Below are 16,274 nucleotides of genomic sequence, written 5' to 3' on the forward strand. Positions count from 1 at the left end.
ATCCCAGGTCCTCTGAGCAACTTACCAGCTACCTGTTATGACTGTGACTGAGATCTATAAATTTTTGAATGGCAATTTGAGCATTTCAGTTAAAAAAAATGAGACAGCTCTTTTTGAAACATTTTGAGCTAGTTTAGAAAAATTAATGCTTTACGGTGGAGGAAACTACCTTAAGGACTTTATTAGTTATCTATGTGTACAACAAATATGTGTTGAGTATCTAAGTCTACACAATACTAATAGTACCACGGCTGTAGTATAAGACTGAGTACAAGTTGGCTTCTGTCTCTTAGGAGCTTTATGATTGTCTGAGAGTAGATATACATAAAAATATAAACTAATATTTGAAAATATTGGTAAGTTGAGAATTTTTATATAACAAATATTTATTGTTTAGTGATTATATACCAAGTAGGTATGCTACTGTCTTCCATGAATGTCTCAAAATTATTGTGATAATAACCTCATGAGAGATTTTGTGATTCCTCTTTTATAAGGGTGATATTGAGGCTTAGATAGAGTAAATAATTTGTCTAAGGGCACATTGATAAATGGTATGTAGCAAAACTTAAATTACATACTTAAACTGTTAAAGAAAGTTGGAACAGATCTCTCATCTTCAAGGTTGAGGTTAGAGAGATAAAAAGGCAACATGACATTTGCCTTAAACTCTCTCTTAAAAAAAAATAAACTGGAGGAATAAACTATGGCTTTGAACTAGCAGAGACATTTCAGTGACCCTATGTAAGAATAGTCCCCCTTTCTAGCCACACAAATCAATATTAATTCACTTGGAAACATGGCGGGGGGGGGGGCCTGAGCTGTGCAGTATCAGTGCTGTCACACTGGTGACATGTGAGTGAGTTCCTTCTCTTCGTCCTGCTGTGCATTGCCACCTTTCCTTCCAGAGAGGATAGACTGTCAGGAACAATTTCTTCACAACATGGGTATATTGTGATGAATTTCAAACCAGTTGGTCAGATCTTGTACTCAGGTGATTTGTTTCTGAGTTGTTCTAAATGTTGTTCTAAATGTTGCTGAGTACCAGTGCTGGTCACATGTTTAGGAGATAGATAGATAGATAGATAGATAGATAGATAGAGACCCAAGAAAGAGACTAATTCCCCTAGAGCTTCTAGAAATTTATTTGTTTTCTTATAACAAGTTTTTAAAGCACCACACAGACACACACCAATCTAGGACACTGGTTTACGGAGACTAAAGACATAACCACTTGTTCCCAAGCAGTGACCATCTAGAGTGACAGAAAGTTGCCTCAAGAATCACGTTGGAGGGCTGGGGAGATAGCTCAGCTGGTAGAGTGCTTGCCTTGCAAGACTAGGCCCTGAGTTTGATCCCCAGTACTGCAAAAAAAAAAAAAAAAAAAAAAAAAAAAGAATCACATTGGGCTAGGCACGGTGGCCCACGCCTGTAATCCCAGGGAATCTGGAGGCTGAGACAGGAGGATTGTGAGTTCAAAGCCAGTTTCAGCAAAAGCGAGGTGCTAAACAACTTGGCGAGACCTGTCTCTCTTTATTTAGAGACCTGTCTCTAAATAAAATACAAAAGAGGGCTGGGGATGTGGCTCAGTGGTCAAGTGACTCTGAGTTCAATCCCTGGTACAAAAAAAAAAAAAAAAAAAATTACACACACACACACATCACAATGGGTATGCTAAGTACCATAACTTGTATAGGGAGGTATGGGGAAAAAACAGAATCAGCTAGAGCCAAGAGGGGCAAGAGGTAGCTGCTTGAAGGGACTAACTCTATGACTAGGTCATAAAGGACAATACAAATTTTCGCAGAAGAGTTGAATGGTGATTCTAGAAAGGGGAAAAGCATATATAAAGGCCCAGGGGCATGAAAGCATGGCTCTAATTGCTGGAAGTAGTGAAGTATGGAATCACCAGGTACTTTTAGGAAAATGATGAGGGATGGGTAGAAAAGAATTTTGAATACAGAACAGGATATTTTCATCAGGGTCATGGAGGTAATATCTTTGTTTTGAATTAAAATGGAGACCTTGTTTCTGACATTTTTTTAAATAACTTTTTTCAGTATATCTAGATTTTCTTTGCTATATAAAATAATTTTATTTTTCTCACAGTTTCTGAGGAAGACAAAGGATTTGGACCAATTTTTGAAGAGCAACCAATCAATACCATTTATCCAGAAGAATCACTGGAAGGAAAAGTTTCACTAAACTGTAGGGCACGAGCCAGCCCTTTTCCAGTTTACAAGTAATGTGTCTCACTATCCGGAAAAAGTCATACCTATAAATGATGGATAATATTTCTATGTTAACTAAATTTATAAAGCTTTCATAGATAATTCTAGAAAGCATTACCTTTCCAGTACTCTTAAGTCTGTATTCCAGATAACAGAACTAATTTCTTAAATAGCTATACCTATAGGACAATTTATTAGATATATGCCTTTTAGTTTTTCTGAGTTACATGTTGATGCTTTTAAAAATAACTTTAGAAAAAGTTACAATGGGTTTTCCTGCTTCAGGTAGTTCAAAAAAGAACACTAGCAGTTTCTAGTCTAATGCAAAAAAAAATATTCAAAAATTAGCCAGACACAAATGGATTTGAACTTCACTTGAATCAGTTCCATGAAAATAAAGCAGGTGATTGATGGGAAAATTAAGGGCTGCAGTGGGTTAATATCAACCAACTTAATTGAAGGTTGTCACTCAACAGCCTTGATTTTAGTAGTAGACTCCTATTCCTGGATAGAAAAATAACTTTCTATTATTATAAAAAATTAATATCAAAGAAAAATATCCCCTTCCCCTCATTTAAATCTAATTGAACTCATTTTCTCTTGCCACTGGGTATAATTACAAAATTATTCTTAAAATAAAATATGAATTTAGACATAAAATCACCATACCTTTGAAATTATTTTTATTGTTTCAATTTCATGCATGGGAGTACAATATAAATACATTTGTTGTAAATTATTTGATGGGTTAGACTTATTGCTACCCTTAAGCTATATGTAAGGGGATTGATTCTATGCACACAGTTCTGGTCATGAACTAGTACAGCTATTAGAAACTATAGAGGAGATCCAACCTAAGACTTTTGTAGGAGAAGAAGCTAAGCCCTCAGTAATTAAATTGACTTGTTTTGCGTTAGTAAATCACAGATCCAGGTTGAAAACCCAAGTTTTATGACTTGCAAAGAAGTCTATAATTTTTTCAGTATTTATCTATCTAGATAGATTGATAGAATTTCAAAAGCTATTTCAGTGATGCTTATTCTGTGACACTCTGTCCTGGATATGCCTACCAGAAACCTTGGCAAGTCAGCCTCCAGACTAGAATGGAGTCAAAAAAATAGAGGGGCTGTTCTCAGTGTTCTAGAAACAACACTGGCAGGGTTATGTTTCTTGCTGTGCCTTGTGCCCCTCAGCAGAGACAGTAAGAAGAAAACTTCTCTTGGCAAATGTATCACCATTTCCCTCCTACAGGCTATCCCTGCAGTGAAATCCCCAGGTTGCCTTGGCCTGTATCAATGTAGAAAGCTGGAGCAGCCAAGTAGATGTTTAATCCTATTAGGAAGACAGTCTACATTTAACCACAAAACATAAAAACAAATCAATAAATAAAGAAGTAAGAAAGAAAAGGAGAAAAAGAAAACAAAATGTTCATGATTCAACTAGTCTCATGGAAAAGAACACTCAAAGTTTTTAAATTCACTTAATATTCCAGGCAAGCCATACTAACCTTGGTAATCAGGCAATCTGTCATTCACACAGTGGATTTATATTTGTAGCATGTTCCATGATAATGTGTTATTCATAGCAACATCCTGAGAGGTAAGAGTTACAACAGGGAACTTTATCTTCCACTTTTTAGCCTTGAGGCCTCCATTATCTTCCCCCTGCCCTCAAAGCAACAAGCTCTAAGGTAAAAGCTGTATTTAAAGCAGTACAAAAGGAATTGTAACAATAGTGTGTTTCTGAAAATAGGTCAGTCAACTTACCCAAACAGCAAAACTTAATGGTTATATCACAGGCAGAATCAGATCCCTAGGGAGGAAGCCAATACTATACACAAAAAATGGGGAGTCCATATAATGGAGGAGAAATCCCAACAGTTGGAGCTGACCAACAAGGAAACTCACTGTCCTGAAAAGTCTAAGCAATAGCACTGGATGGTTGGGGCAGGAATGGTATTACCATCAACTGAAGGAAAGGGGATAGATTTATTCCTTGGGTTGGATTGGGTAGGTTTTAAAAATGCAAAAGCATTGTTTTCTATTCTTATTTCTTAAATTACCCCCATATTATGAACTTTATAACTGAATATGTTCTAGTAAATTTGATTTGGTAAAAAAGATGTTCTAAAATCATCAGGCCATTTTGGCATGATTCTTGCTTATCAGAAATATGCCAACAATGAATGATGTGGTCACAGGCTTTACTACTTAAATTACTTGACCAGGGTTCTTGCCTTTTGACCTTTCTAAGGACATGAAACGTTAAAGGATAAATGGTCATACAGGATGATCATAAAATTTTGAGGTGGTCATCTTAATTGAAAACTATATTCCACATGCATTTTTCTTATTATCTCACCAAGAAAGTTAGATCCCTGTTTCTAGTCAATTTATATATGACAGTTCCCATCCATTATAAGATTATAAAACAGGTAAAAAAATAACTTTCGTCAAAAGTAATACTTAAATACTGAGAAAAGGAGCACTGACCACTCAGTGTGACCATTGACTCTAGGCTGAGGAAATCTGATTTAAACTAATTTATATGTGACTTAGAATCAAAAGATCCAATGGAATCTTATAATTTTCAAACTGTGTGATCACCCTCTAGTGGTCAGAATATACCCTTTACTAAGCAGAATTTTAATTAGTTTATGTCACTGCAAAATTTATTTGCTGTTTAAAAATCAGATACTGATATTTTATATTTTATTTCTGACAGATCAATGCTTTTAATATTTCATAGAACACACCTACATATGTATGATTCTAGTACATTAATTGCTAACATTTATATTCAGATGTATTCTTGTATATCTGCTAATAAATCAATTTATGGAGTAAAACTCAACAATATATTATTATTTGATATGTCTCATTAAAAAAAGAGGAAATAATGTCAAGTAATTTGACATTTGCCTTTCTGTATCTGAGCTAAATTATATATCATGACCCTAGATACTTGAGAGTATGAATTACCACCCTATTTTACACTTAATCATCTGATTTCATATGGAGCTATACCAAAGTTATTTTAGATAAATGCCAGTCCAGAAAAGTTTCCAAACCTCCTGACCTTTGATATGACATGAATATCTTTTTCTCACAGATGGAGAATGAATAACGGAGATGTTGATCTGACAAGTGACCGATACAGTATGGTGGGAGGAAACCTTGTCATCAACAACCCTGACAAACAGAAAGATGCTGGAACATACTATTGTTTGGCATCAAATAACTATGGCATGGTCAGAAGCACTGAAGCAATCCTGAGCTTTGGATGTAAGTAGTTATAACTTTTAAAAGGGCAGTTTTATTTGGTGAAGTGGGAATTAGATGTTTTAATTATTGATAAAAATCTATATAAACTGGAGGACTAATTTTGTGATGGTCAACTCTTTTAGTTTTTTTTTTATCCTGTTAAAATCCTTCTACTTGCTTCTCCCAGTGAAAATGGTCTCTTGCCTCAACATTCCAACAGAAGTACTAAATGTTCACTGTGTGGGTTGTTGGAGAAGATGCGGTCTTGCTCCCCACACAGGTTAGCAGGATGTAGTTGATGAGACAGGTCAGACGTGTTTGAAAGTTTTCAATTGAAATGCAGAAATTCTGTTATGATCTTTGAGATAGTTATCAATAAGTGCTACCCTAAAAATTCAGCAAGAAGACAGTGTAGTGAAAGGAAGTCAATGCAGATGAGGTGGTTCTTTTATGATGAGTGGATTTTAATTGTATGGTGATGAAAAATTTCAAGAGATCAAATAATCACACAGGGTGTTTTGAATGTACTTAAAATTGTGAAAGATAATTTTGTAAAATAAACTGAGACCATGTTGAAGACTATTGCATAGCTCTAAAAACTAGCATCACTGGAAGTGCTGAGCCATACATTAGTATCTCCAAGGAAGTGCAAACTAGTTCTTAGGAGGAGGAAATGTCTTAGGCATTACAATGCTGTGGTTTATAGCTTTCCAATGCTCAATGCTACCTGGCAATATCTTATTCCTCAATATTTAAGTTCTCCTAGTAGGAATAATTAACATTATATTTTAATTAATGTAATTATTTTAAACTTAAATAAAAATTTTCACCTATAGGGAGCCAATAGTTAAAAACATTTCAAGAGATACTGTGCTAAAGTTAGAGGTTGTTTTCATTGCACATTGGGAAATGAATTGAACCAAATGATATCCACTTGATTTTATAAGCCAGCACCAAATCGTTTGCAAAATGAATTATAGGATGAGAATAGTGTTTTGAGAAATACTACATGGCAGTGACCACCAGAAGGGGGTCAGACAGGATCAGAAACAACAATAAAATAAATTAGTGTGATAAAAGTGAAATGTAAATGATAAATACTAACCTTGAGAAATAATTAACAGGTTACATTGCACTGAAGGAAAGAAGACCTTCAATATTTTTTAAGGAAAGTCCAGAGAAAGGGCAGATACAGACATATTCTGTGCTCATTAAACATGGAATGGGAAAAAGAAAACCCACTTTTAAAGATTGGAGAAAGCATTGGATAGTTGTTTCATATGCAGGGCTTATTGTAATATGAAGTTATCCAAACTGAAATGTCAAGTAAGCAATTGAAGATAGGGATGGCATTCAAGTGAGACATCAGGACTTGAGATGTTGATGTGAATATTTCTCTGTATAGAGATAAAAGTCAGAACAGAGGGATTTTGAGAGGTAGGCAATATATTAAGGGAAGTAAAAAATCAATATAGTTTGGGGGCAGATTGTAGATGAGGACCAGAAGGAGAGGCAAGGACTGAAACAAAATGAGTATAAGTAAAAGAAATGAAGAATTAAAGTGGCCCAGGATCTAGGAATAAAACAAACCAAGAGCTCCAAATACATAGAAAAGAGTAAAGGAAATTGGGACTGAGACAACCAAGATTTTGAAAAGGAGCAAGCAATTGGTCATATTCACCTTCTCAACTAAGATTCTGCCTTTTACTCGAATTCCTTTCAATATCCAAATCCTCCCTCTAGTAGGGAAATATAAACCTTCAAATGAGTCAGTTCCTCTAAGCATACCTCTTTACTTACTTTGTTAGGTAGATCTCTGATTTGTCCAGTCCCATTTTACTTCCTTATGTAGGTTATCCTTAAATCTGAAACAAAAGTTCATATGATATTTGTAATCTTCAGTTGTTAGAATTCTTACACAGGCTGTTGCTGGTATCCATAGGTTTTGTACTCATGACAAAACTCTTGGATAGTGTGTGCAAATCCTGGCACGTGAAAATGAGGAGCATTTGTATCTCAATTAGCTACTGAAAGGTAATATTTAATGAATGGCTCTCTTTCTCTTGACCGGAAAGTGAATAATTTCCTTTTCCTTTTTTATAATAGATCTTGATCCTTTCCCACCTGAGGAACGCCCTGAGGTCAAAGTGAAAGAAGGAAAAGGAATGGTGCTTCTCTGTGATCCCCCATACCATTTTCCAGGTAAACTCAGTGTCTCTGTGTCTGTAAGTACATATGAAATGAGTGACAAGTTTCCATTTTTCTAGTAATAATGGTACATTTACTAATTGTCTAACTTAATAATCATGTCTCATCATTAATTAAATGAGACACAATGTTTGCCTAAATTTTTAATGCATTACTTTCTAGTAGTTATAGACAGTTTCTTTATTGGTTTATTAGTCTCTTGATCCTAACACCAAGGATCTTTGATCATTTTAGTTTATAAACAGTATATATGTTGGATTGTATTCTCATTAAAATTCCTGTTACATGGGGAAAATTATGATAGATTTTTGAGAAATTATTCATGAAATAGAACAGCACTAAGGCATGATATATAATCAATCATTTTCTTAATAATTTAACACCTACAGCATACTGTGAACTGAAACTAAATATTAGAAGGTGATATAGATGTAATAAATTATTAATCTCTTCAGGAACACATAGATGCAAGAATAGTCATTACTTTAGGAAAGAGGCAAAATGAGTATCATCCGTTATGAGATTCAACTCTGAATTCATTTTCTATAATATAATATCAGTAAAATAAAAGCCAGCAAAGCACTTGCTAAAAGAATGCTTCATACATGTATGTTCCCTTGCTTTATTATCAAACCTCCCCTTGAGATGATATGTAAATTTTTTTGTAATTAAAATAATGTTTTATACAATTTATGTCATAAATTTAACTTTAAACATCTCCATAGAGAATGAAACATAACAGGCTGTTATAAATAATTTTGTGTGAAATATGTCAATCTGATTTGTATATATGGGTACACACATATATACACGTGTACCTTGCACAAAATTATATATATATATATATATGTATTCCCTGAAAATTATATATATACCACAACTCATAACTCTATTATATATATATATATATATATATATATATACATACAGAGAGAGGATTCCTTGAGAAATTCAAGAAGAACATCAAATTTAAAATGTTGTGACAACCTTTCAAAGAGAATGTAGGCATTTTCTTGAGGAACTGCTACTCTGTGAATAAAACCCCTTCTCAGCTTCATAGTATTTTCCACAAACAAGGTAATAGCCATGAACAGCAATGGCTACATCTGAAATTCAGTCCTAGAGGGGCTTCATTCCTTTAGTCATTGACTCAAGGAATCTCTTGTGAGCACTTTATGTAACAGGCACTGTTATGCCACAGTAACACCTCAGTTGGAACAAGTTAGAAAATCTACCAGCATTCTAGACCTTCTGCTGGGACAGGCAGACAATAAATAGGATGAAGAATTAAAAGATATAGCATACTTGGTATTTTAGATACATATTAGGGAGAAACACATAATGCAGGGAAGGGGAGGAGAGGGTAAGTTGACGGAATGGTTGAACTTTTAGAATGGGCCTCCTTGAGAAGGGACCTGAAGGAAATGAAAGAGCTGAGAGAAGGATGTTCCAGGCAGATGATGTCGCAAGAATGAAGGCCTGAGGTGAGACCATGGGCAACCAAGGAAGCCAGAGGGGTTCTATTAGAGTAAAAAAGGTAGAGAGCAGCAAGAAATGGAATGAGAGAGGAACTAGAGCCCTATTGTGATGGATCTTCTCACTCATGGAAATTACTTTGGCTTTTGCTTCATATGAGAATTACACTGAAGGATTTTGAGCAAAGGAGTCACATAACATTAGTTCAGTTTTGAAAAGATGACTTGTTACTGGAAGAAGATGATCAGTTACAGGTATTGCATATGATGGTCCAGAGTGGTGGCAGGACAGGTGGAAAGATAATTCTGGATATACTCTAGATAAATAGAATATATTTAATTGTATGTTTAATTTTACATATCCTTTAGTTAAATTCCATATACATTTTGAAGGAGCTAAGAGGAATTACTGGTAGACTTTATGTGAAGGATATGAGAAATGCAGATGTTATGCAAGGCTTCAAAGTTTCTGTCATGAGTTCCTGAAGGAATGAAATTGCCATTTTTTAAGCTGAAGGAATAGATGTGGAAATGTTAAATGTCAAGTGTCTATTAAACTTCCAATCAAAGTCATATTGTCAGCTCTCTATGTTGGAGCTCACAGGTGACATCTGATCTAGAAATATCAATTTGTGATTTATCATGATATATTTTTAAAGCCATTGGACTGCATGTGATTACCTAGAAAATTAGAGTAGATAGAAAGAGGGAGGAAGATTTCCAAGATACAAGCTATAAGATGTATTTAATATAAGTTCTGATTTCAGTCTCTATGATTTCTTAACCACTGTGTTGAATAAAGAATTCCATGAACCAGAAAAATGGTTTGGAGAAACTTAAAAAATTAAACCAAGGGAATCGATTACCTCTTTGATAAAGATATATATGCATTTGTGGGAAAAAAAACTAAAACTAAAACTTAATTGGTTTTAGATGAGTCTAAGAAAACCCTTAATCACTGAATAAAATCTGAGTAGCTCTTTATCTCCTTCCAGTTCATGTTATTAGCATCTGTATGATATCTCTAAACATTATATATGGCATCTTTAACCATATATACCATCTCCATACCATAAATCTTCCTTTGTTCTTAATGCAGTTAAACTGAAATTTTGTGCTTTGAAGCTTAGAACTTTAATGGGGGTTCAAAAAAATCTGTTGTAGGTTTCTGAGTATCTAAGAATATTATACATGGAACTATTTATAGTTGTGAAGCACTATTACTAGTGATAATCTGAGAATGAGTCCTCACTGTGAGGTAAACTTGGACACATCTGTCTTAATGTTCTCATTTAAACTTTGGAGATAATAACTCCTGTGCCATTTTCCATGTAGCTTGTTCTGAATGCATTCAATATTTTTGGGTCTACAGTCATTATTCAGTACATCTTACTACATTAAAGATTTGGGACTTTTATTTACTTATTTTTATTGTGTGTGTGTGTGTGTGTGTGTGTGTGTGTGGTGTTTTTTTTTTTTTTGATTGTTTTTTTTTTTTTTTTTTTTTTTTTTGCAATGCTAGGGATTAGACCCAGGACTTCATGCATGCTAGACACTACCACTGAGCCACACTCCTAGTCCAAGATTTTTAATTCATGACTATAGAAATTTTATCTCTCTCATTTATGCAGAGGAAAAAAATCCAAAAGGAAACATCTCATTTTTCATAGTCCTTACATTTTCCTCTGAGTTTAGGTACCCTGTAATTTTCCTAAGGAGAAATATCTGATTTGAACTATGCTACTTATTTATCAAGAGCAATCACAAATGTGCATTTCAGAATAAATAGTCATTCAATTTTATATTAAAATTTGATATACAACTGATTTTTAATGCCTAGCACAAAATAAGTGCTCAATGACGAATGAGGAGGTAAGAAAATGACAGAGAATATCATTTGTTCATTAAGTTCATTGCATGTAGGAGTTAAGTTTCATATAAAGATAAACTTGTTTAAATTTTATTTTAGATAAGTAATTCACAAATGTATGAGACTTTTTAAATTCCTAGACTCTTGAAATTAGAACACAATGCTTTATTTCCAGTCTATTTTATGTTAACATAATCATTATAAATGGTTTAATAATATCTCAGAAAATATAAACCATATCTTTGTATTTTTAGAGAGTGAGAACAGAGAGGAAAAGAAAAAGCCCATCAATTGAAGGGTGGGTTCTATTTACAAAATATAAAATACCTAAAAATAGACTTATATATGAATTCAAAACTGAATAAGAACATGGGAATACTCTTAAGAAAAATAATTCCTGGTATGTCGAATATGATTATGAATGAATCTCAACAGACTAATAATGGTCAGTCCAAAAACAGATGAGCAGAAGAGCAAGGTAGGGAATATGTTAACTCACAATGGGTATAAATTGGTATAAATTTCTTTCCAAACATGTTTAATGTGTAGTTTACTATGTCAAAGCACTCATCAGAAGCTCTGGTGATTTTATTGGTGTAGATAAACTATGCTGTCAAGGCTAGTTTTTATAAAGGCATGAAAATATTCTAAAAATGTTTGCGAATTACTCCTCTAGGGCACACAAAAGAACTTAAAGTGTGTTTCTAGGAGAAAGATACATTATTTAGTAAGACTAAATAAGTGCAATTTAAAGTAATACAATGAATCTAGCTAAACGCACTGCAGTTGTCCAAAACAAAATTTCCCCTGTAACATGTATGGTTCAGACTCTCCTGGAGCAAGGGTTAGAAGTCTTTTATATCCATGGACAAAAACAACATTTTAAAACATGTGTGGCACTTATTCTGACTGAAAAATTAATTTTATGGTAAATTATTATATAATTCAGTGTATAATGGTAGGAGAAAAAGAGGGAATAGCTTTTTCAAGGATGACTGATTTGCTCAACTGCAAGGGACAGAGGAATGGACAAGGAAATATATAGAGAAGATAATCCATTGAGTCTTTGTGAGAACTATATTAGGGCTTAGCCCTTGATTGCTAAAATTATCTCATTGTTAACTTAGGGAGCCAGGGTGCCTATGACTATGGTCATGGCACAGTTTATTTTGGTGATGGCAGGTAAGGAGGAAGTTGAGAATAGTTCCAGCTTCCTCTTGCTGTAAGACTTCTGGGAAATCGATTAACATAGTAAGCCCTTTGCTCCCCTGTATGATAATGGTAAAATATTTCTTCTTTTGTTGTAATGAAAGTTGAAAGCTTCTGACACATTGCAGTTATTATTTTGTCTAAGTGAATGGCCTTGTCATTAGGTAAAAATTTGTTAGTTGACTTTAGTTTATGTTACATGTCCCACGAGGGTCAAGACCATATCTATATTGTTTAATGGCACATTGGAGATTCTCAGTTTGTACAACCTAAGTAAATTAGAGAATGTACACCTACATTTCAAATCTAATTAGAATCTGAATTTCTAATTACACTCTTCCTAGCAGCATCTGTCTTCACATAGACAGTAATCATTTTCATAATCTAGAAGTATGCCTCATCCATAGTTTCATCCTGTACTTTTGTTGAATGACTACTGGGGAGTTTTTCCTCATAGCAGAAATAAAAAATGAGTGGAGAAGCAGCAAGTTAAGAAGGACATTCTGTTTTTGGTCTGTCTGGTATGACTAATCAATGAAATTTCCATGGCTAAGAGTAACCATATGATATGTTTCCTATTTAAGAAAACCAGTTACATGTTTTTCCACTTCTATTGGTTTTATTTTTTATTATGACCACAACAGGTTATGCAAGCTCATTTCTAAATCTATAATTTGAAATAGGAATACAGAGGAGAAAAATATATAAAGCCATAGTATGTTAAGTCATTTTGAACTTATTTACAAAATACAGTAGGGCAGATGGATTGTAGACTTTGGAATTATTAAACCTGGATTAAAATCTCAATTATACTTAGTGGTCATGAAAATTCTAAGCAAGTTTTAATCCTGAGTTTCACTTAAAGCTATCAATGAAATGGAAAAAACAATGCTAATAGTTTATACACTAATATAGATAGATAAATAAATGTAATTACTTAGTACTTTGCTTGCATTCATGAAAAGTGATAGCTATTAGAAAATTTGCACTAAGGTTGTCTTGGCTTTCCTCCAACATTTGTTCTTCCATAATCTCTACTGGATTATTTGACAGCTTGTGATTAGAAAACAGAATCTTTGCTTTTGAAGAAGAGTTGAATATTTAATCAACAATATTTTCTTCTAGATGATCTTAGCTACCGCTGGCTTCTCAATGAATTTCCTGTATTTATCACAATGGATAAACGAAGATTTGTGTCTCAAACCAATGGCAATCTCTACATTGCAAATGTTGAGGCATCTGACAAAGGCAATTATTCCTGCTTTGTATCCAGTCCTTCCATTACAAAGAGTGTGTTCAGCAAATTTATCCCACTCATTCCAATACCTGAACGTAAGTATTTTACTTGATACACTGTTTTTTGCAAGGTTGTCTGCTTATGGCATACCTATATTAGTAAGAAGTTCTATTCAGTGGAGAGACCAGACAGCTTCTTAGGAGGGATAATACAAAAGGCAGGCATCTAAGTGGGGTGAAAAGCTTAATTCTTCAAGTTGAGATTTATCTAACATAACTTCCCTAAGATGGTTGAGTTGAGGTTAGTTTCCTTTAGCTTAGGATTGATTCCTCCTCCCAGTGCCAGTCTATTGGTTGCAGTGGGAGTTGCTGGCATCTGCCTTTTGTTTTGTAGCTGTTCCTATTTCTTTGTAAGTCCATGAAGACACCAAATGATTAGATCTAAACAAACAACAGTCATTGCAGATTTGGGGGGATGATGGTGATTGGTAGTTTTATTGCTTTGAAATTTTGAAAGAAATATTTATATGATGCAAATTAAGTAAATAAATTGTCTTTTCTACTCTAATTCACATAGGGTGCTATGCCTTTGTTGCCACTGGACACGTTCCCAGTGAGCTAACTTCCTTTTAAATTTCACTGCTATTTAAGAAAATCAGATCACACTATATTTGCTTCTTTTACCTTGCTTCTTATCCCAGTCCTGCTGCTACATTAATATCAGTGATTTCCAGCATCAGAGGAAACACCATCATAAGACTGGATAGACAGCTTTGGTTCCTGCCTCTTCCAGAATGCAGCGTGACAATGGGGAAAATGCCATAATGCCACTGAGATGCCAGATTTCTCCCTGTAAAGAAAAAGTGACATAATTAGTATTCAGTACAAGTTATTGACTTTCTTTTTTTTTTCTTCTTAGTCTTAGATACTCTCACTTCTTACTTCAAAAGATAAAGGAGCCATTGTGCGAAAATTCCCTTGATCATTCTTCCTACTCTCCCCAAGAAATATACTTGGCATTTCAGCACTTCAGTTTATTTTCTTACTTTCTGTCTCAGTGGCAGAAATATTTCTTCTCCTGCTCAAGCTATTTCCTCCCATTGGTCTGGTTCACATCCCATTTGATTCAATTGGAGACTTTACCACATTGCTTTTTTAATTTCTCTTACAATCTTCAAAATCTCCTCTTCCTCATTCCCTCTGTATATTCTTCACATTCAAAGCAAACAACTTCCTGTTTTTCAATCAAAAGACTCTTTTCAGCCCTTATTCTGTTGGATTTTGGCACTTCTTTTCTACCTCTCATGAACTCTCCATTTTAATTACTGGACTCCTCATTTCCCACCTGTTGCTGTGACAAATTTTGCAGTGTTTTTCACCAGAGATTTTTCTTTCTTATTTTTCTTCTCTCTCATTTCCTAGGTATTCTTAGCAACTTACACATTTTTAATAGCTGTCTTCTGCAGATCTCTTTAAATTTATGTCCTGAACTTGTCCCACAAAAAGTTTTCAAGGAGATTAAGCTCAAAGTGATCAGAACACACTATTTTATTTTTCCTAATGCAAGGAAGAATTTTAACTCATCAATTTTTCTCTTTCCCTGATATTCTGAACAGCTAGTCCTTGGCTGTTATTTAGTTTAGGCACTGAGAAGTTTTGAGAAAAATATGCAGTGCAGATCCTGACTTAGAAGACCTAGAATATGACCCAGAAATCTGCAAGTTCACTGAACATCCCAGGTGATTCTGATGCATTAGTCTTTGATCTTTACCTTGAGAAACATTGATCCAAGGAGAGTCCTGTTGACTGCTGTAATTGCTTCAAATACAATTTGTGTCTGGTCTTTCTTTTCTATTCTCTCTATTATGTACCCCAGGTCTAGCTCTCACCTGTTTTTCCAGAATTAATGAAACAATCTTCTTTAGATCTCTGTCTGTTCTATTTCCCTTTTCCATACTTCATTCTTTAAAATAGCCAACAAGGTCTTCTACTTAAGGTAATATCCATATTATTTTTCTTAAAAGTGCTTTTGGTAGTTATCCAGTGAGGAAATCCCAAAACTTTTAATATGTTTGCAGGCCTTCCACATTGTGGGTTAAAGCTGATCTTCAATTAACATATATTTTAACATCAGTCGAGTTTCTAGATCTTTGTACAGTTCTTGTTTCCTGTTTGCCTTTATCTTTTTTGTATACTTCTTCCATCCCTTCTCCATCTCTTCTGGTCTTGCCTATTTCTTTTCCACTCTTCTTCCTTTCCATTCTTCCTCATTTCCTTTCTTCTTTTTCTATTTTCCGGAGTCTTGTACACCACTGATCATGATGTTTTACACATATTTGATGCTCCTTAATGACTCCTTTAATTTTTGCAGTGAATTAAGTCAGATTGATTATATAGTTCTCAAAATGAGTTCATGTTAACTGAAAATGTTTGATGAACTTTATATTTTCACATACTGAATATAAACAAGTGAATCTATAGTGTGACATCATGAATACCTGTATGGAGAAAAGCTTTCCACATTGAAGCAGCTCTAATCCTACATAAGTCACAAAGTTAAAAAAACAAAACAAAACACTATTGTGCTTAATAATTCATGGATGTTTGTTTCTTTTAACATTAGGAACAACAAAACCATATCCTGCTGATATTGTAGTTCAGTTCAAGGACATATATGCATTGATGGGTCAAAATGTGACTTTAGAGTGTTTTGCACTTGGAAAGTAAGTATACTTTTCATTAACATGTATAGACAAATATTAGTTTTTGTACTTTTCCAGGA

At 34.1% G+C, this 16,274-nt stretch overlaps 1 protein-coding gene across 6 annotated transcripts in view; it reads left to right on the forward strand.

The window, feature by feature from the left end:
- Cntn1 (contactin 1) overlaps positions 1 to 16,274 on the forward strand; it is a 364,554-nt gene that overhangs the window by 223,075 nt on the left and 125,205 nt on the right. For all 6 annotated transcript variants that reach the window (XM_047548775.1, XM_047548778.1, XM_047548779.1 and 3 more), the window contains 5 exons: positions 2,110 to 2,242; positions 5,343 to 5,515; positions 7,601 to 7,696; positions 13,382 to 13,588; positions 16,116 to 16,215. In XM_047548775.1, coding sequence (XP_047404731.1) covers positions 2,110 to 2,242; positions 5,343 to 5,515; positions 7,601 to 7,696; positions 13,382 to 13,588; positions 16,116 to 16,215 — 709 coding nt within the window. The remainder of the gene's footprint in view (positions 1 to 2,109; positions 2,243 to 5,342; positions 5,516 to 7,600; positions 7,697 to 13,381; positions 13,589 to 16,115; positions 16,216 to 16,274) is intronic.

This window comes from Sciurus carolinensis, chromosome 4 (genome assembly GCF_902686445.1).
Source record: "Sciurus carolinensis chromosome 4, mSciCar1.2, whole genome shotgun sequence".
Classification (NCBI taxonomy): domain Eukaryota; kingdom Metazoa; phylum Chordata; class Mammalia; order Rodentia; family Sciuridae; genus Sciurus; species Sciurus carolinensis.